The following is a 21,962-nucleotide window of genomic DNA, read 5'->3' on the forward strand; positions in this document are numbered from 1 at the left end:
ATTGTCCGTTCATTTGCGCCCCCTGTTGTGGGTCCATGCTACGACACCTTCCCAACAGGATTTCTCGGCCATCGTCATGGACTCCGAGGGGCGTCAACTCCAGCTTGAACGGCCAATGGAAGAGCCAGGAGCGCAGGCGTCAGCGGGAGGCGGGTTGAGTGAGCTGCAGCAGATCTTAACTGCCTTCAAGGCCCGGTTAGAATTAGTGACCGAGCAGAGTGTCCTCCTTAATCGGAGGGTGGAGGCTCTCACCGCCAGGGTGGAAGCGCGCGATCAGGGCGCTGCTGCAGCCACTCCTCTGGCTGGTCCTGGGCCTGTATTAGACGTTCCACTGGTCGTTCAACGAACCCCCCACCGTCCCCTGAAGCATACATAAGCCCTCCGGAACCGTACGGGGGCTGTGTCGAGACGTGCGCGGACTTCCTCATGCAGTGTTCGCTCGTCTTTTCACAGCGCCCCGTCATGTACGCATCAGACGCTAGCCGGGTGGCTTATGTTATTAATTTGCTTCGAGGAGAGGCACGCGCATGGGCTACGGCGCTTTGGGAGCAGAATTCATGGCTCCTAATGTCTTATACTGGGTTTGTACGGGAATTCAAACAAGTGTTTGATCATCCCAACAGAGGCGAGACCGCTTCGAACGTGCTGCTGTCGATGAAACAGGGGCGTCGTAGCGCAGCCGAGTATGCAGTCGGCTTCCGCATCGCGGCAGCGAGGTCCGGCTGGAATAACGTTGCGCTCCGCGCCGCCTTTGTAAATGGACTGTCCCCGGTCCTTAAGGAGCACCTACTGGCCAAGGAGGAACCGCGGGAATTGGACGGGCTGATCGATTTGGTTATACGTTTAGACAGCCGTTTAAATGAGCATCGTCGGGAGCAGGCCGGGAGGCATGACCGGGCACGAGTCGTCCCTCCCCCTTCCGGTTCCGATAAGGTGACGTCGTCCCCACGCTTCACTGCCAGAGAGCTCCGTGTGGCTACAGCTCCCCCTGCTGAGAAGGCTAGGGACACGAGCAGGGCCAAATTAAAATCAAACATCAGACAAAGGAGGCTGGCCCGCGGGGAGTGTTTCGTCTGCGGCTCTTGCGAGCACATGCAGAGGGACTGCCCTAAAACGGTCAAACTACAACACCCGTCCTTAGAAACTGGGCTAAGGGTGGGTCATAACACGCACGCGGGAAAACCCCGCAAATCTGCACGAATCCCAGTAACAATCCTTTGTGGGGATTTAACCCTTCATGCCCCAGCACTGATAGACACGGGGTCTGAAGGGAATCTGCTGGACAGCAGATGGGTAAAGGAAGTAGGGCTCCCTCTGGTGGCTCTGCCGGCACCATTGCAGGTGCGAGCACTAGATGGCACCCTGCTTCCATTAATCACACATCAGACACAACCAGTGACTTTGGTTGTGTCTGGGAATCACAGGGAGGAGATAGTGTTCCATGTAACACCTTCTACCTCCCGCGTGATTTTGGGCTTTCCATGGATGGTGAAGCACAATCCCCGGATAGATTGGCCGTCTGGGGTTGTGACGCAGTGGAGCGAAACCTGCCACCGGGAGTGCTTAGGATCCTCGGTTCCTCCCGGCACTACGGCTAATGAGGAGGTCAAAGTCCCCCCCAATCTATCGGCGGTGCCAAAGGAGTACCACGATCTTGCTGACGTTTTCAGCAAAGATCTGGCACTCACTCTTCCCCCGCACCGACCGTATGATTGTGCCATCGATTTGGTCCCGGGCGCTGAGTACCCGTCCAGTAGGTTGTACAACCTCTCACGTCCGGAACGCGAATCAATGGAGACCTACATCCGGGACTCCTTAGCTGCCGGGCTGATCCGAAACTCCACCTCCCCGATGGGTGCTGGTTTCTTTTTTGTGGGCAAGAAAGACGGCGGACTCCGTCCATGCATTGATTACAGAGGGCTGAACGAGATCACGGTTCGCAACCGATACCCGTTACCTCTGTTGGATTCAGTGTTCACGCCCCTGCATGGAGCCCAAATTTTCACTAAATTGGATCTTAGAAACGCGTACCACCTGGTTCGGATCCGGAAGGGAGACGAATGGAAGACGGCATTCAACACCCCGTTAGGTCATTTTGAGTACCTGGTCATGCCGTTCGGCCTCACTAACGCCCCCGCAACGTTCCAAGCATTGGTAAACAACGTCTTGCGGGACTTCCTGCATTGGTTCGTCTTCGTATATCTGGACGATATACTCATCTTTTCCCCGGACCCTGAGACCCATGTCCAGCATGTACGTCAGGTCCTACAGCAGCTGTTGGAGAACCGGCTGTTTGTGAAGGGCGAGAAGTGCGAGTTCCACCGCACTTCTTTGTCCTTCCTGGGGTTCATCATCTCCTCCAACTCCGTCGCCCCTGATCCGGCTAAGGTTGCGGCGGTGAGAGATTGGCCCCAACCAACAAGCCGCAGGAAACTACAGCAGTTCCTTGGCTTTGCAAATTTCTACAGGAGGTTCATTAAAGGTTACAGTCAGGTAGTTAGCCCCCTGACTGCCCTGACCTCCACCAAGGTCCCCTTCGCCTGGTCGGATCGGTGCGAAGCCGCGTTCCAGGAGTTGAAACGCCGGTTCTCGACTGCACCAGTTCTGGTGCAGCCAGATCCTGATTGCCAGTACATAGTAGAAGTGGACGCCTCTGACTCAGGGATAGGAGCCGTGCTGTCCCCAGAGCGTGGAGGCTGATAAAGTCCTCCATCCTTGTGCCTTTTATTCCCGCAGGTTGACCCCAGCTGAACGGCACTATGACGTCGGCAATTGGGAACTTCTTGCGGTGAAGGAGGCTCTTGAAGAGTGGAGACACCTGCTGGAGGGGGCATCGTTGCCCTTCACGGTTTTCACAGACCATCGGAACCTGGAGTACATCCGGACCGCCAAGCGGCTGAACCCCAGGCAAGCCCGCTGGTCTCTGTTCTTCGGGCGCTTTGACTTCCAGATCACGTATCGCCCCGGGACCAAGAACCAAAAACCAGAAGCATTGTCCCGGGTGCACGAAGAAGAAGCCAAAGCGGGGCTGTCGAACCCCACCGAGACCATCATCCCCGAGTCCACTGTCGTGGCCACCCTCACCTGGGACGTGGAGAAGACCGTCCGGGAGGCCCTGACAAGGAGCCCGGACCCGGGGACTGGCCCCAAGAACAGACTGTGCGTCCCACCAGAGGCAAGAGCTGCCGTATTGGACTTCTGTCACGGGTCCAAGCTCTCCTGTCATCCCTGAGTGAGTAGGACCGTGGCAGTAGTCCAGCAGCGCTTCTGGTTGGCGTCCCTGGAAACCGACGTCCGGGACGACGTCCAGGCCTGTACCATCTGCGCCAGGGGCAAGGCAGACCATCGGAGGACGACGGGACTCCTCCAACCCCTGCCAGTGCCTCATCGCCCCTGGTCTCACATCGGCCTGGACTTCATCACGGGCCTCCCGCCGTCCCAGGGCAACACCATTATTCTCACGATAGTGGACCGGTTCTCCAAGGCTGCCCACTTCGTGGCCCTCCCGAAGCTCCCGACGGCCCAGGAGATGGCAGACCTCCTGGTCCACCACGTCATGCGGCTGCATGGGATACCGTCGGACATCGTTTCAGATCGTGGTCCCCAGTTCTCTTCGCAGGTGTGGAAGAGTTTCTGTAAGGAGCTGGGGGCCACCGTGAGTCTCTCGTCCGGGTACCACCCCCAGACCAACGGCCAGGCAGAGCGGGCTAACCAGGAGTTGGAACAGGCCCTTTGCTGCGTCACCTCCGCGCACCCGGCGGCCTGGAGTCACCATCTGGCCTGGATCGAGTATGCCCATAACAGCCAAGTCTCGTCTGCTACCGGCCTCTCCCCTTTTGAGGCATGTTTGGGGTTCCAGCCCCCATTGTTCCCGCTGGTGGAGGGAGAGGTCGGTGTGCCCTCGGTCCAGGCCCATCTCAGGAGGTGCCGCCGGGTGTGGCGGACCGCCCGCTCTGCCCTGTTAAAGGCCCGGACGAGGGCCAAAACCCATGCGGACCGCCGACGTTCCCCGGCCCCCACATACCAGCACGGGCAGGAGGTGTGGCTGTCAACAAAGGACATCCCCCTCTGTGTGGACTCACCCAAGTTAAAGGACAGATACATCGGACCATTCCCCATCCTCAAGATCATCAACCCGGCCGCAGTGAAGCTCCGACTCCCAGCTTCACTGCGGGTCCACCCTGTTTTCCACGTGTCCCGTATCAAGCCACACCACACCTCGCCCCTCTGTGCACCTGGACCTACGCCGCCTCCTGCCCGGCTCATCGACGGGGAGCCTGCTTGGACGGTCCGCAGGCTCCTGGACGTCCGTCGTAAGGGCCGGGGGTTCCAATATCTGGTGGACTGGGAGGGGTATGGACCTGAGGAACGCTCCTGGGTGAAGAGGAGCTTCATCCTGGACCCGGCCCTCCTGGCCGATTTCTACAGACGACACCCGGACAAGCCTGGTCGGGCACCAGGAGGCGCCCGTTGAGGGGGGGGTCCTGTTGTGTGGGCCGCTGAAGAGGAGGTACTGCTGGCCCACTACCACCAGAGAGCGCCCTGCTTGGAGTGCGGGCTCCAAGCACGAGAGGGCGCCAGACCCAGAGGAAGTGACAGCTGTCACTCATTACTCCAGCTGTCACTCATCTACACCACCATATAAGCCGGACTGCAACTCCACCTCCCCGCCGAGAAATCGACTACCAGTACCAAGGTAATTTCTCTGCTGACTGACACATTGTGTAACCAACTGAACTTCTATTGCAGCCGTTTTCCTGAAGTGTTGCCTTGTCTGGAGGATTGGCGTTTGGTGTGACAGTGACGGCTTCACCTCGCACCCCCTCCCAGATAAGTGGTTGATCAGGAGCTGCACGAGTGTGTGTGATTTGGAGGTGGAGGTGCTCCCTCCTAACGGTGTCTGGACTGTAAATTACTGAGTGTGCGGACTCACACTCATACATCATCTTTCTGTTTTCTGCCAGCAGTACCAGGGTCGACAGCCGAAGACAGAGGCCACCTGGGGACTCGGGACTTGGCGGCTCCGGTGTTTTTCAGACCGTTGGTGGTGGAGGCCGTGTGGGACGCGGCTTCTCTCTCGTCGGGCGTCTTCTATCTTCGAGCCTGCCCACACGTCACCTGGTGTTTATTGACTGTGAAAATTATGACACATTTCGTTGTGTATTATCACAACATTAAATTGTTACCTTTTGGCTTACTCATTGTCCGTTCATTTGCGCCCCCTGTTGTGGGTCCGTGCTATGACACCTTCCCAACACAAGTTTCACTTTTTGAATGGAATTACTGAAATAAATCAACTTTTTCATGATATTCTAATTATATGATCAGCACCTGTGTGCTCAGGGCTCCCTGTTTGTTTACTAAATACACACACGTTACAGACCTTGAAATCCAACAGCAGGGATGATATTATCCAAAGATTTATGAACATACAAATTAACTTGCTTATCCTTTATCATGATTTTCTCCATTGTGAGATATAAAAGTGTCTTATCGTAGCGTTTGTGTGTATGCGCATTATAACGCCTCAGCGCACGAGCGAAGTTACGATATTCCTCAGAACGACAATATACGCAACATGCATCCAGCAGCATACACATTGCTGTCATAGACAACTGCCTGTAAAGTTTTTTGGCAAGTTATAAGTTTCTAAACAGCGTAATTTGTGCGGCTCTTTCAGCACCATGTTTGTTTTTCGGAGACAGCAGTAAGCTCCTCCTACTCCTCCAAACGGAGTGTGCATCCAGATTCACTCCAAACGGAGAGGTTTGTAGCCCTCTGCCTACCCCTCCGCCTCACTCCAAAAAGAGAATTGGGACACCCCTCTGTCGCTCGTGCCCATGCAAAACAGAGGGGAAGGGGGAAGGGGAAGGGCCAAGGGGTAGAATTGAGATTCAGCCTTGGTGTCTGTTGGTCTGTCACAGGGCCCATCATGTTAGATTTGGTGAATGAAAGAAAAGTCTAACCAAAAGAAGGTATATACCCGACCATGAGATCCATGTAAAAACTAAAACCTTCGTGGATAAGGAGGAGGCTGTACGTGGCATTTATAGCTTCAGCAGATAGTGGTGATATACTGTAAGCAGTGAAGGTTCAGTACGACTGAAGGAATACGACTCAATGTATCAAGTCAGTGGGTACCTGACAACATTATATATGAAGCATGATCGAAGGACTTGAATGTAGTAGTTAATGCCACTCAAAATACAAGTGTGACTTTAATGCTGCACTTACAGTCGCAGTGCTCTCTAGTGCCAGGTGCTTCAGTGTGAAGCTGACAGAGCTTTTTTAACCTTCCCAGCTGCTAACAGCCTGAAAGCCTGTTGGCTATCGTTTATTACATCTGGGAAATAACTTCAAAGGTTTCTTATTTCCTGCAATCCTGAATGCTCCACGTTCATCACTTGTGCCTGAAGGCTCTGTTGCAGTTATTTTCTTTGTGTTTTCTTTCTTTCTTCATTCCACTGTCCTTCCATTTCTTGCCTGGTGTCTTCAACTGTGACAGTTACAAAAATACTAAATTAAAAGATATAGTCATTAATAATCATAAATTAGTATTTCAAAAATGTTTTCACTTTAAAAAGACCACATCAAGATTTAACTTCAAATTTGTTTATGAAAATGGACATATGATTTTCATATTTGTATCAATCATATGTTAATAAAAATTAACTAGCCTTGTGTAACGGAGGCCAGCAGGTGTCGCTGTGCAGATGTAGTTAGTAAATCTCACTCCCAACAGCTCAAAAGGATTCTCTGGTCACAAGGCCAGAGCCCTGGGTTTTAGCCTTCTGATTAGAGAGTCCGACTTCCATGCCGAGGATCGTGAGTTCGCGTCCCGAGGGGAGCGAATGGGTGGAGTCATAACAACACATCGTAGAGTGCGGCCACAACACTTGCACAAGAAAGTATGTTCCTTTGGATTTTCCGTTTTGTCAGTTGGCGTCCCCACAGCACATTAAAAGCCCAAAATTACCATAACATTCAGGTCCAAGATGAGGGTATGTAGACATCCGACCACAACTGTATATGTATATGTGTGTGTGTGTGTGTGTGTGTGTGTAAAAACTATATTTACAAAACTCATGGCCCCTCCACACATAGTGCAAAGTTTGGACAGCGTTTGGATGAAAACAGTGAAACAGCGCGAAACAGTTCGAAATTAGCACACGAAACATCGCACCGACGGGCAGGTGTGCACGAACCCGGTGCAAGAGTTCGTGTACGTGCCGGTGTCCATCAAGCAGGAACAGTACCAGGTGCACCACATGGCGCCACTTATGTGGAAGAAATAAAAACCAGCTGGTACGTGTAGAACCACATCGCGCCGCTTATGTGGAATAAATAAAAAAATAAAAACCAGCCGGTACCTGTGGGACCACATAGCGCCACTTATGTGGAAAAATAATAAAAACAAACAAAAAAAAAGACACCACCTGGGGCACAAACTCGTGCCTTTCAAAACCTCTGATTCCCAGTCAGAGATTTTACCACTGAGCTACAGAGCTGTTCTTTGAAAGTGGTGGGAAGCTGCCTCATATCAGGAAGGACATGGAAGTATTACAAAAAAAAAAAAAAAAATTAAATCACACACCATATAAAAACAGCGCATTTATGAAGCGAGCAAAACAAATATGATCCGTCTGTTCCTCTGGTGATGATCCATGGTCACAGACATACTGTTGTGTGGGCCGCTGAAGAGGAGGTGCTGCTGGCCACCACCAGAGGGCGCCCTGCCTGAAGTGTGGGCTTCAGGCACGAGAGGGCGCATCTGCCCCAGGAGCAACTGGGAGTGGCAGCTGTCACTCATCATCAACGCCAGCTGTCACTCATCAACCACCACCACCATATAAGCCGGGCAGCTTCTCCACCTCACTGCCGAGATATCGACTACCCGAAGGTAAATTCTCAGCCATGTTTGTGCTGAACGCACGTTGTTTTTCTCTCGCAATTCTGATTGTGTTTGCAGGTGTTCGCTTGGTACTTACAGCCGAGTTCGTGGATGGTGAAGAAGTGAACGGATTTCACTTCTTACTCCGAACTGCAATAAAGTAGGAGACTAACCTTGCATGACTGTGAACTTGTGATTGAGGTGGAGGTGTTATTCCCACCGGACAGCAGAGAGAGAACATTTTTGCTGACTGTTTGCTGGGTGTGTGCAAACACACCCACCGTTAACTGTTTCTGCCTCCTGCCAGCAGTACCAGATCTGACAGCTGGAGACGGTGGCCACCTGGGGACTCAGGACTTGGCGACTCCGGCGTGCTTCAGATCCGTTGGCAGTGGAAATCGTGTGGGACCCGACTCTTCTCTGGACAGATGTCTTCTATCCTCGAGCCTGCCCACACGTCACCTCTGTATATTGACTAATATCAAATTCTGTGATTGTCTGTATTTCGTTGTGCACATTCACAACATTAAATTGTTACCTTTTGGCTCATCTATTGACCGTTCATTTACGCCCCCTGTTGTGGGTCCGTGTCACTACACTTTCCCAACACATACAGTCATGAAATGACATGAATGAGAAGCAGTGTGCTTTGATCATGTCCACATCTACTGGTCAGGTGTGTCCAGTTGGCCGCGTGTGTGTTCTGGCCGACATGCGTGTCTTGTGGATGGTGCACCACGGCACAGACACCATGTCATGTGGAACAGAGCTCACGTGGGTGACGTGACGGTCAGATTGCCCACTGCATATTCTGTTCTGATGGTCTGTTTCAACCTGGAGGGCTGTCAGTGTCCGCTCCATGTGCGCGCTCGCTTGCTGCAGCTTGTCGCCACCATGGCGATATATGTTTTTATTTATGTCCACATTAATACAGCAATCAGACACAGGCGCCTCACAGTGGACAGTTGTTAGTCCATGACTGTCCAAACACAGTAGGTGTTGTGTAGCTGGAATGTCCAGAATGACAGATCACCATAGTTGCTTCTGTTGGAAGCCATGCCTCCTGTGAGTGGAGCGCACACACCCACGTGTCAGTGTGTGTTTGCAAAGTCACACTTGTGGGGAACTTTGACAAATTTCACAGCAGTACAACAGTGATTGTCTGCAGTCTGTTGTCATGCCAAAAGTGCGACTGGCCTCACATTTTCTAAGTGCCATGCGAGCGGTGTTAGATGTTCGTGCGTGTCACCTGGAATTCGTCCAAGACCTGCCGCGAGAGTGTGATGGGTTTGCATACCGCAAACTTTATCTTTCAGGCACTTGCGTGCGCAAATAGTTGTAGCAACAGGCGTTGATGGCAGGGCCGACATCACACGGTTTGCACATGATTCCTGCGTCATGCGCACTAAGTGTGCACTTCGTCCAAACTTCGCACTATGTGTGAAGGGGCCCTAATCAACGTTATATGCAATAAATGGTTGTTGCCTGTGGATAAGGTTACTGTAAACTTTTGTAACTCCATGTGAATGTTTTGGTCATGTTCAAAGCACTCGCCACACTGTGGTGACTGCCGGCAAAGTTTTGGCTTTGTGTGATGTGTTTGTAATGAGTAGTGATGTGCTGGTGGCAGTTTGTGCCGTGATCTTTGTCGAATCTGTGGATGTCTTGATTGCAGCACTTGAGAAGCTGATGAAGGAGTTGGGGTGTCTGTGTTTGTGACTGTCCTGGATCAAGCCTAAGATCCAGGCCTTCCATTTCTTCCAAGATTTGGCCTTCAGAAGTGTATCTATGTTTAATGCAAAGGTTGAGCTCCTAGAGACTTGGTTACTCATCGGTGACTGCAGGTGAAGACTGTATACCTTTGGTACTAGGTCTTTAGAATCCATAAGTACCACTGGAATGACATTGTGTCAAATGACTGGTTACTGATACCCCCGTCACACATAGTCAGAATCACGCAGAATGGTGTCAGAATGACGAATCGGTGCACACCTGAAAAGTGTCGGGTTTTAGTGCCAAAACATTCTGACAGCCATCTACAGGAGTCCACACAGTTGGTCAAAATCGACCAGAGGCCCTGAGTGTGATACACATGTTCAGAAACGTCCAGGCACCTTTGACATGGGACACCTATCCGACGGCAGTCCATGTGCAATCTGAGGACCATCTGACTGCAATTTAAATTTCCGATGCTGGCAAAACAGGATCTGAAACAATTTGAGTGCATACAAGAGAACCTTGAGATGGACCTGGCACAGCAAAGCATGCCGGTATGACCTGCAGGTGTCACGTATAATAACGTCCACCCCACAGAGCGCAAAGGAACTGTTGAAATGTATGTGGCACACTTCATCATGACAACAATTATGAATTGTTATCATGTACAGTGAATGTGAACAGCGGATATCAATTTCAATTTCAAATCCTCTTCAACCTATATTTAGTTGAATCACAAAGACAATTTTCAATTCAATTTCAATTTATTTTCATTTATATAGCACCAAATCAAAACAGAGTTGCCTCAAAGTGCTTCACACAGGTAAGGTCTAACCTTACCAACCCCCAGAGCAACAGTGGTAAGGAAAAACTCCCTCTGAGGAAGAAACCTCAAGCAGACCAGACTCAAAGGGGTGACCCTCTGCTTGGGCCATTCTACATACATAGGGGTGGTTCCAGAGTAGCATATATAAGATGCCTAGAAGTAGGTTTAGGTTTGAGACATTCCACACGCGTTGTAGGTAGCAGACATGAAATCTTTGCAGTTCTTGGAACAACCACTGGGCCATCCTCAGTTTCAACATCATCCAATATAGTAATGGATATTAAGTTTGGAAAGCATATCCCTCTATGATTTTTATGGACACGACTATGGAGGCAGGCCACAGTCTCAACTTGTTGACATTCCCTCCCTGGCAAATAAACTGGACTATCACCACAGTGGATTTTCTGCACTAATTTCCCCGCTAAGCTAATGAATTCCACACCCACATTTGTCATAAGCCTTGCAGGGTCTCTAATTACCTGCTCTGTGGCCTGCTGTAAATTCCTAATGCTACTCTCCCTGTAGAGCTCTGTCTATGTTCACAGACAAGATGGCGGCACCTTCCCCAGTAGGGTGGAGGCTGTCCGGCATCAGCAAGCCACGGCGGCCCCAGAACGAAGGCCATTTATCAATAAAGCTAAAGCCTTGCTGTCTACAAAAATGCGCTAGCCACCTATTTAATGATGTCAGCCTGCTAAACGCCTCATCAATACCCCAGGAGGGGAGGGGACCAGAGACTGTTAATCGATGCTGACACATCTTTCTGGCAAGGTCACAAGTCCTCTCTATGTCCATTTTTGTGACCTCTGAGTGCTTCATCCTGATATCATTGGTGCCAACGTGAATAACTATGTGACTATATCTCATGTCATGTTCTTTCATCTGTCTTCCCTTCTGCAGCATCAGCACCCTAAGATAAGATACAATGTCGGGAGCTCTGGCCCCAGTAATACATTTAACATCAGCCGGCGTCTGTAACCTGACTTTGCGGGTGATAGAATCCCCTATCACTAAAGTCCGGTGTTTCGGCCTGGAGACAGGAGTGGAAGTCACTTGTGGGCTCAGAGAATTTACATCAGGCAAATCCAAGGGGGAGAACTGATTCACAGTTCGCAGTGGCGAGTGTGATCGGGGTGCCACAACTGGGCACCAAGCCCTACGGGGCTTCCTCCGCCTACCCACAGTCCGAAAGCCATCCTCCACAGCCGGTGTTTCGAAGCTGATGCTAATGGGCTCGCTAGCCGGCCCAACACTAACCTCATGTGGCATGCCCATAACATCTAACTCCACTGAGCTAAGAAGCTGCTCTAACTTACGGACACAGTTCTCTAAGAGAGCCACCCTATCTTCCAACATCATGCAGGATTTACAGAGGGTGTAACGTAGGATTTGTAGTTTACTCTGTGCACTAAGAAATTCAAGAATGTAGCCAAGCAAACACGAGCTAACCAATAATGGATAAGCTAACCACTCCTAAGGCTCACACAAATGCAAATAAATGAATTAAAATTCACAGCAGTTACACTGAAAAACTAACAGAAGTATTAAACAGGTAAAAAAGCAGCAGCTATAAAAACAACAACGGGGGAGGGGAGGAGTCAACCTAGCGAGCGAAAAAGAAACCACTCCTAAAATTAAACTCCATCCATCCATCCATTTTCTTCCGCTTTATCCGGAGTCGGGTCGCGGGGGTAGCAGCTCAAGCAAAGCCGCCAAGACCTTCCGATCCACACACATCTCCCCCATCTCCTCCGGGTGAACCCCAGGGTGTTCCCAAGCCAGCCGAGAGACGCAGTCCCTCCAGCATGTCCTGGGTCTTCCCCGGGGTCTCCTCCCGATGGGACATGCCCGGAACACCTCTCCAGCGAGGTGTCCGGGGGCATCCGCAAAAGATGCCTGAGCCACCTCAACTGGCTCCTTTCGATGTGGAGGAGCAGCGGCTCGACTCCAAGCTCCTCCCGAGTGACCGTGCTCCTCACCCTATCTCTAAGGGAGCGCCCAGCCACCCTGCGGAGGAAACTCATCTCGGCCGCTTGTACTCGCGATCTCATTCTTTCGGACAAGAGTAAAGTACTAACCTAAAATTCACAAGTTACACTAAACAGTTAATTAACTAACAGAAGTATAAAAAAATGAAATGAAAAAATGATGACAGGGGTCCAAAATAGCTAACACAAGCTAACTGTTAGCGAAATGATAGCCGCTCCTAAGATTTTACACAGGAGTAAAATTAATTACTTAAAATTCACAGCAGTTCGACTGAAAAACGAACAGAAGTATTAAACGGGTAAAAAAGAAACAGCTATAAAAAGTATCGACGGGGGAGGGGAGGAGTCGACCTAGCTAGCGAAAGCTAACCGCTAGCGAATGCTAACTGCTAGCGATTCACAACAGGACTGTTGTTAAATAACGTTCAGAGTAGAAACAATTAATAACCAGAAGAGTGCTAAACAGAAATAAAAGAAGTGTATACAACCATGTGAAGTTCAGAGTAGTGTCACAGCAACAAACAATCATTCAGAAGCAAGTTGCCAGATCTGTGAGAACAACAGGCCAAAAAAAAAAAAAAAAAAAAATCAATCCGATAGCATTGTGCGCTACTGTGTGCATGCTGCTGAAAATCTGAACAGGCTGTTATATCCACAATAAACCTTACAGTACAGATATTTGTCCATTCCTTCCCATGGGCGACGTAAATAATGTGAACTATTGTCTCCATCATAACTGTATATAACACGGCCAGCTGCACCTCTCCGTGGTGCGCAGTAATGTATCATTGCACGCATCAGGCTCGGAGCTGAATGGATCTCACGCTGTAATATATGATCACCTTCTAACTCGGTAGGAGATATGACATTGAACTGTTGTGCCAGGCCATGACAGCATTAATAAACAAGAATCTCACCTCCAACAAAGGTCCAGGAGTGTTTCACAGCATGGACGTGGACGTGGCGCCACGGACCGCAGCCTGTGGTTAAAATCCTCTAACCCAGCTGCTGTGTGCTGGAATGAACCACACAAAAATAAATCCCATGTGATAATCCAACCATCGCTGTGTCCAGAGTTGTGTTGTGCTCCTGAAGTGAGCACAAAAGAAAAAAGAAATTCAAGAAATTCACGGGAAAGCCTCCATCTGATGCAGGGGACAGCATGGCTCAATGTTAGCAAACTTTCATCAAAGCTGTCCAGTGGTACGCCCCGTGCGCACGCTTAGTGGCTCATGCAGCGTTATGCATATACGAGGTCTGTTAGAAAAGTATTGGACCTTTTTATTTTTTGCAAAAACCATATGGATTTGAATCACATGTGATTGCATCAGCCAAGCTTGAACCTTTGTGCGGATGCGTGAGTTTTTTCACGCCTGTCTATTGCGTCATTCGCCTGTGAGTAGGCTTTGTGTGAGCAGTGGTCCACCCCTGTCGTTGGATTTTTATTGCGAATAAATGTCTGAACGATTTGGAGCTTTGCTGCATCAATTTTTTCCAGAAACTGTGAGAGACCTCCAGGTGGACACCATTCGGAAAATTCAGATGGCTTTCAGGGACCATTTTATGGGGATTACACATAAAATAAGGCGTGGACATCAGCACTTTTTCGGCACATTCCACTGTTACAGGAGTTTTTTTCATGGAAAAAGAAGCGGACGGATGCGCCACCATGCCGCTCATGGCGCGGGACAAAACCACCTCCGTGTTGGTCTCACAGGACGGCTTTGAGATGGATTTCAGACGGCTGTTGGTGGCTTTTTAGTCGTGTGAGTATCCAAGAAATTGTGCATGAGCTGGACATGCCAGAACATGTCCTGTGAGGCTTCATCACGGCATTGCTTTGCGCCATGCGGCTCTGCCGCGACTCGCGGAATTCCTCCACGTCTGTCTCAATGTGCCGAAAAAGTGCTGATTTCCACGTCTTCCACAATTTCTGTGCTAGTCAGAGGACGTCCTGGATAAAACAGAGCGTCCAGTTTAGAAATGAACAGCACATTCCACTGTTACAGGAGTTTTTGTCATGGAAAGAGGAGCGGAGGAATTCCGCGCATCGGGGCAGAGCCGCATGGCGCAAAGCAATGCCGTGATGAAGCCTCACAGGACATGGTGGGGCATGTCCAGCTCATGCACAATTTCTCGGATAGTCACACGACTAAAAAGCCACCGACAGCCGTCTGAAATCCATCTCAAAGCCATCCTGTGAGACCAACACGGAGGTGGTTTTGTCCTGCGCCATGAGCGGCACGGTGGCGCATCCGTCCACTTCTTTTTCCATGAAGAAAACTCCTGTAACAGTGGAATGTGCCGAAAAAGTGCTGATGTCCACGCCTTATGCCTTTTTTGTGGAAGTCAGACGACGTCCCGGATCAACAAAGCCTTCACGTTGGAAATGATCTGGTTGTTTCAGCGGGGTGTCAGCCTGTTGATCGGCGCTTGGAGTGCGCCGCGCTTTCAGACACTGTGGGCGGTCTTTAAACCGGCTGGAGCACTCCTTAATCTGTGTAATCCCATAAAATGGTCCCTGAAAGCCATCTGAATTTTCCGAATGGTTACCACCTGAAGTGTTCTAAACTTTTTTAACAGTAATCAGAAATTCTGAGGTAACAAACAACAAAAAAACATTTCCAAGGACTTTTCTTCAGAAAACTGCTCTGTAAATGAGCAGTCCTGTGACACGTTTCTGTTTTTGTATAGATCAGTGGTTTCTGCACCAATCCGTTTTGTATAGATCAGTGGTTTCTGCCACTAGTTTTCTAGTTTTGGCCCGACGCGTCATTCCTATTGGACAGCGCGAAGCTATGTCAAGGCTCAGCACGTAGAAAGTTGGATCGGATTGAACTTTGACCGCGTCAGCCTGCCGAGAAGCGTCAATGCGCGCTCCCATCAGAAGCGTCGTTTTAGCTCAGCTTTTGATGCGACGCTTCTGACGTGTCTAAAAAGCAATGTGTCTCATTGAAAATAATGCTTTTTAGACCGATTTTTGATGCTTCTGACGCATCTGACGCATTCAGTGTGAAAGGCCCTTAAGAAATATTGTCGCTTTCTTGGGTGCTGGAGCCCAGGTATGAGTTTCCCACTTGTCACCACATAACACAATCTATAGAATCTGGCATAATCAAAGGTCCATGACTTTCTGAACTGGCCGATCAGCACCCTGTTAATTTCTGCAGAAATATGGCATTATTCAGTATTCGTGTCCATGTTCTGTATTGGCAGATACCCAAATGTAGGTGCTTGTACTTGTAATCATGATGAAAAATGTGGTGTTTGTGCAGCCCATATGTGGGTGATTCTTTAACTACGGGCACTATTGGCCTTGTAAATGTAATTTCCACCACACCATTGCCTTACAATATAAAGCGCCTTGGGGCAACTGTTTGTTGTGATTTGGCGCTATATACATGTGCTCTGATGTCACTGTTTATCTCCATAGAAACTACCCAAACAATCTTTCATACAAACTGTTTAAAGGGACATTACAGTGTTGTGGTGGAAATTACGGCAATAGTGTGGGACAACTATATTTTGTTTAAAAAAATCACAACAGTTGTATGACATTGAATACCCCAGTTATGTTTTGATTATTTTACTGATATTTTATTCAGAGATATTTTAAAACATTAGAAAAAACATTTCTTTACCATTCATTTTTATCATTGAAGATCAAAAGTCTGGGTGTGGGACAAGCACAAAACGGCAATATTTGTATATAATAATGCTGAAAAAAGGTGAAAAAGTCATCAAGTCAAAAGATTAGGCTTAAAACTTTCCTTTTCGCTAAGGCTTATAGTTAGGGCTGGATCGGGTGACCCTGGACCATCCCTTGGTTATGTTGCTTTAGACGTAGACTGTGTTTCATAATTATTGTATGGCCTTGCCTTGCAATGTGGAGCGCCTTGGGGCAACTGTTTGTTGTGATTTGGCGCTATACAAGAAAAAAGTTGATTGATTGATTGATAGAACAAATTTCATAACACACTTTCATTGTAAAGATAACTATAAAAGTGTGAAATTTCCCCTTTTGTCTGTTTTTCATACAATATGATCAAAGGACATAAGTGCCCGTAGTCTAAGAATCACCCATGTAAGTGTATGTGTGTGTCTGTGTGAGAAAATGTTCATGAATATAAATATACACACAGGGAGAACTATATATGTTTTTCTTTGACTTTATCACATCCCAGCCATCCATCTTCATCATTCTTAAAGTCTGACCCCACAGCAGGGTGAATGTTTACATGTGTAGATGAAATAAATGTATTGCTAAGTTCATTATTCTGCTTGAGGTAGTGAGTGAATGTGATGAGGAAAGAGGCTGGACTTGATGGGATTTAGGCTGAAAAAAGTAGAATTAGTGTTGGCTGAAAGGATTCGTCAAAGCAGAGGTTTAAGCCTGAAAAATTTGTGAAGGTTCTGACTGACCTTGAATGCTTCTTGAAATAGCATAGTGTATGAAACCCCCCCTCCCCCCCACCCCAGTGAAATAAAAAAATAAAATTGAAGCCAATATATCCTGTGTAACAATGATGGATTACTTACAGAAACAAACTGAAACCCCAGTAGAGTTTTTTATAATGGTTGGTGCCCTTCAGTAAACCGAGTGCAGACTAAGTAATTACACTGTGAGACTTAAAGTGGATTGTGGTTTTATTTACTCCTTTGTAGTAGACCACGTCCACTATGAAACACACAAGATTTATTGCTTGAATGGTCTTAATCAGTTCAATTCAGTTTATTTATATAGCACCAAATCACAACAAAAGTTGCCGCAGGGTGATTCATAAAGGTAAAGTCTAACCTTACCCACCCCACTGAAAAAGCACATTAGCACCAGTTGTAAAGAAAAACTCCTTAAGGTGTATTTTGATTGCAGGAAGAAACCTCAAGCAGACCAGCCTTAGAGGGGGTGACCATCTGAACAAAGAATTGTCAAACACGCAAGACAGAGACGATGTGGCTAGGTTTTCAGTTACTTGTAAAGTCCTGTGTTCCTGTTAGTCAAGTGTCCATACAGGCAAACAGTAAAGAACATGAACCTGTGAAGTGGAACACAATATGGTTCCAATATGGTTTTTAGCTTGGAGAGAGTACACTGAAATTACATCAAAGCAAGAAAGATGAGAAATCAGAAAACCTACAATTTGACCCTCCTTGATTCTGTTTCCTCTCTTTCTCTACAGTGAGTACCACAGCTTCACAAGCTGCACGGAGAACAAGTCCAAAAGTATCAACTGCTATTGGCCCAACCCACTGGTGGAAAATTACATCATCCACATACACAAGCACCTTTTCTCCAACTGCACCTTGGAGGAAGTCATATGGGCGGATCCTCCAGATGAGACGCTGACCGTCCTCATCCTCATTCCCGTCTTCCTCACCTTGGCTATGATTGCTCTGGTGGTGTGGTGCAGCAAGAGAAGTGACATCCTGGCTTAATCAGGAGTTGAGGATGGTGAAGAAGAAGACAAGGAGTGATTCACTTTCTCCACTCAAACAAAACTGTACCTGAGAAAGGAAGGCACTGATCTGTTGGAGGTTCTTTTGTTGGTCAGACTTCCTGATAAGTGCCAATGCAAACCAACTGCACCTTCTAGTGAAACATGGAACGTCATCTTTGAGAATTCAAAGCATTGTTGTATCATTATTGCCATGCTTAGCTTAGATACAGACATTAAGATGAAAATTACTCAAACATTCCTGGTGTTGTGGTTAGATACTGCAAATTCCCATTTTTGTACTTTTGAAATTATGAAATTATTAAACACACACACACACACACACACACACACACACACACACACACACACACACACACACACACACACACACACACACACACACACACACACACACACACACACACACACTATCTTGTGACCCTTAACAGGGCTAAAAGTGAGTTTAGAAAATGAATGAATGAATATAGACATCTTGACCTTTTGAGTGATTTGACAAAAAAGTATGAATTTGGCATCTTGGACTGAATCTAAGCTTAGCCTTGCACGCTATACTGAACCTGCTCATGTTTTTTTCACAAATTTGTTGATATTGCAAGACTATAGTTCCCCTTACCGCTACATCCCATGTCCAACTACAACAGAGAGAGAGATTATGACCTTCATCTGACAGATCGGTACTTCAATTTGGAATAACACAAAAGGACATTTAGCATTATGCACCTGTTGGAGATAAATTTGTACCCACCAAATCCAGATAAATCATTCTGGCTAGATCAATTAATTGAACTACAGCCAACATCAATGGTGTCATGAGGTGAAACGCTCAGTCGGTCTGAGATGTTGCCCAGTGTACACGCAGCAGAACTGGAGTGGTGGTGTTATGATCACTGCTCTGAACATTTTGATGCGAAGCATCTGGATAATATGTTTATGTGCCGCCCATTCAGAGCAGGTAGCCCAGTGGGATAAAGAGTTAGGTTACCAATGTGTAGATCTGGGTTTGATTCCCCTTTGGGCTAGCTTTCTGCTTTGTCTAAGTTCCCCCAGCAAAATGTAAATGGGTACCAGCCTTAGCTGGGGAAGTAACCAGCAATGATCTAATGTCCTATCCAGGACAGGTTGTTGACTTTCTACTTTATACTACAGAACCTGGGGATAAACACCGGCACCAATGGCCCTCAGGGCTTATGTAGGTTTTCTTCGGAAGCCATATATATGCTGGGATTACATCTTGAAGTCACCCACTTTTCTTTTTTTTTTTATTTTATGGGCTGGTATTTCTAAACTGGTACAAAAACAAGTTGAGGATTTTTGAAGGTGTTGAATTTAAGTATAATTAATGCGCATGAGAACAACCGTCATATATCTGATATTACTGTATGTCCACGGCATTCCATTCATCTGTTTAATAGAATGAATATAATTACAACACCCACAATTTTCATGCACTGATACTGTCAAAACATATTAGATTAACCAGTGAAATGTCTTCTTCTTTCTCGTCACCTTTTCTCAATGCTATGTGGAGTTGATGCATTGGATCAAAGTTGTTGTATTCTTCAAAGCTTGTGGTTGTGGACTGGAGATCTCAGAGATTTTTTGTCAGAGCACTGTGTGGTTACTGAAGATCAAAATATCTACAAAAGTACCAAAAACAGAGTCGAAACTATGGAAAATACGACTCTCATAGGACTGCTCTGACAGCAACTTTTTACTTACACAATTTCATGTGACTTTACGTTGGCTTGGAAAGGTAACAAAAGTCAAATGTGGATTTTGTACAGTATTACACTACCAATGTGGTGTTGTAGAATGCTGCATTGATTGTGCATGTCAATTTTGTGTTGAACTGTTGCACGGACTGTCACCTTTGGAAAAGGATACACTGTGTGTGTCACCAAAATAACATTCATACATTTTGGGATTTGAATTTTTGTGTGACTGCATAACTTCCAATGTATAATTTTTTAAAAATAATTTATCAGATATTGTGGAATAAAATACTCACAAGGAGGGATTTCAGTGTTAAAAAAAAACCACGTATAGTGATATTTAGACCTCACAATATTCAACTCGTCTGTGTCCATGCTGTCTACTGTATCTGAACTGTCTTTCCACTGTTGTGCAGACAGAATAATAAATATACACTGATGCTTTAAAATGAATTCCTTTGAAGAAATTCTCGATTTAATGCATGAACTTCACTGTTTCTTTCAGTTGCAGCAATCATCAGTCATGGAGGAAAATAAATCAAGTACAAGTCCCTTTTTTCCTTGTCAAACATTGTGGGCCCTATCTTGACGATGTATAGCACACAGTCTAAAGGATGGAGTGTAACTGTAATTGGGGTGTGTCCTTGTTGCTATTTACATGGCGTGTGATTTAAGTTCAAAGTAAGGTGCAGGGTGGAAAAGGGGTGTAATACATCTCTTAATAAATCATGGGTGTGTTTTGGGCCTAACAGGAATTACATCAATTTGATTTGAAAGCCGAGTGGGCTTGTACCTGGCATGTTGCTATTTCAATGGTGGATTCAATAGGTGACAGAGGCGAAAGGTTTTCTGGGGAGGAAATGGATTGAGCTGATCATTTACTGGAGCAGTAGTCATCCACCAAAGCTTCCAGAGGTGAAGCAGGTGAGCACCTAATTCCTGCAACAATTTCTTGCTCAAACCACCTGGGGTTTCATATACAAAGCGTGTGTACACAAAAAAATGTGGCATACATCCATCTCCACGCCAACATTCAGATGTATCAAAAGTGACATGACTGTGGAAATGTGTGGTACATCACGCAAAAATCCTGGCTGGCATATGCACATTTCTACAGCTACTGTTCCACTGCCCACATGTAGAGGTGATGCTAGGACGTCATCAGAGTGATGTGCAAATCAAAGACACACTTATGAACAATTAACACACCCACGTGTTTGCAGTTACAGTATAGGGGTGGATATAAAAGCATGCGCAAAGTGATGGCATAAAATGGCACTAGCAATGGCTGTGTTAACATTGTTAGAGGACCTTGCAAATGGTGCAATCCGACATGAGTGTGTATTCAGGGAACGTGAGGATTTATGTGCACATGATGACAATTGGCTCATAAACCTATTTTGCTTACCAAGACCACTGTTACTGGAGCTGTGCACAGAACTGCAGCTAGCCCGGAGCACAATACAGCGAGGAGCCAGGAGTTGTCTGTGCCCACACAGGTGCTGACCACGCTGGACTTCCTGGCAACAGGGGCATTCCAGCGGGAGCTCACCGACTGGTCATGACTGTGCCAGTCAACCTGTGGAAAGCAGTCATCCAAAAGTCATCCAGGTACATCACATTCCAACATTAAAGTGCAATTTGCAGCAAGAGCTGGTTTCCCTAATGTAATTGGAGCTATTAACTGCACACATATTGCTATAAAGGGGTCATCACATGATGAATTTGTTTTTGTTAATAGGAAACAATTTAATTCCATCAATGTTCACATCAGGCTGGAGGCTGGCACGGTGCATGATGGCTGACTGCTTGCTGTGTAAATAGTGTATTCGTGTAATTGTTCCAAACGACAACATTTGGGCTTTGGGTTTGTTATTATCAATGTGTATTGTTTTCCTTGATGACGAGACTGAAGCAGCAGAGGTTCTTAACCGATTGTCTTCCTGTGTTCAGTGTTTGTCAATAAACGCGTGCGTAAAGTTTTTTACTTAATTGTGTGTGCGCTGTTGTGAGCCGACAGAATTTACGGCCTTACACACACACACACACACACACACACACACACACACACACACACACACACACACACACACACACACACACACACACACACACACACACACACTACCACAAATATTTTTCCAGTTTCGTGATTATTCCATTTAATGGGGTACCAAATAAACTATCTCTGCATGTCTCCACGCATTTCTCAGTCATCTGTAGTACACACTGGGTATAAATTATTTTCTGTGTTCATGTTGTCTGATGTGACGGCGTGAGGAATCCCAGTGACGGTGTGGGGAATCCCAGCTCCAGGGCCACCTTACATTGATTTGCATATTTAAACTGGGCATGGCCAGGGTGGAGTTT

At 47.2% G+C, this 21,962-nt stretch overlaps 1 protein-coding gene across 1 annotated transcript in view; it reads left to right on the forward strand.

Moving 5' to 3' along the window:
- The window catches only part of LOC117511367 (receptor activity-modifying protein 3-like), a 149,983-nt gene extending 131,956 nt beyond the window's left edge, over window positions 1-18,027 (forward strand). Inside the window, exon 4 of the mRNA XM_034171415.1 lies at window positions 17,602-18,027. Coding sequence (XP_034027306.1) covers window positions 17,602-17,857 — 256 coding nt within the window. The 3' untranslated portion in view covers window positions 17,858-18,027. The remainder of the gene's footprint in view (window positions 1-17,601) is intronic.
- Window positions 18,028-21,962: the final 3,935 nt, after the last annotated feature.

Source organism: Thalassophryne amazonica, chromosome 1, assembly GCF_902500255.1.
Source record: "Thalassophryne amazonica chromosome 1, fThaAma1.1, whole genome shotgun sequence".
NCBI lineage: Eukaryota > Metazoa > Chordata > Actinopteri > Batrachoidiformes > Batrachoididae > Thalassophryne > Thalassophryne amazonica.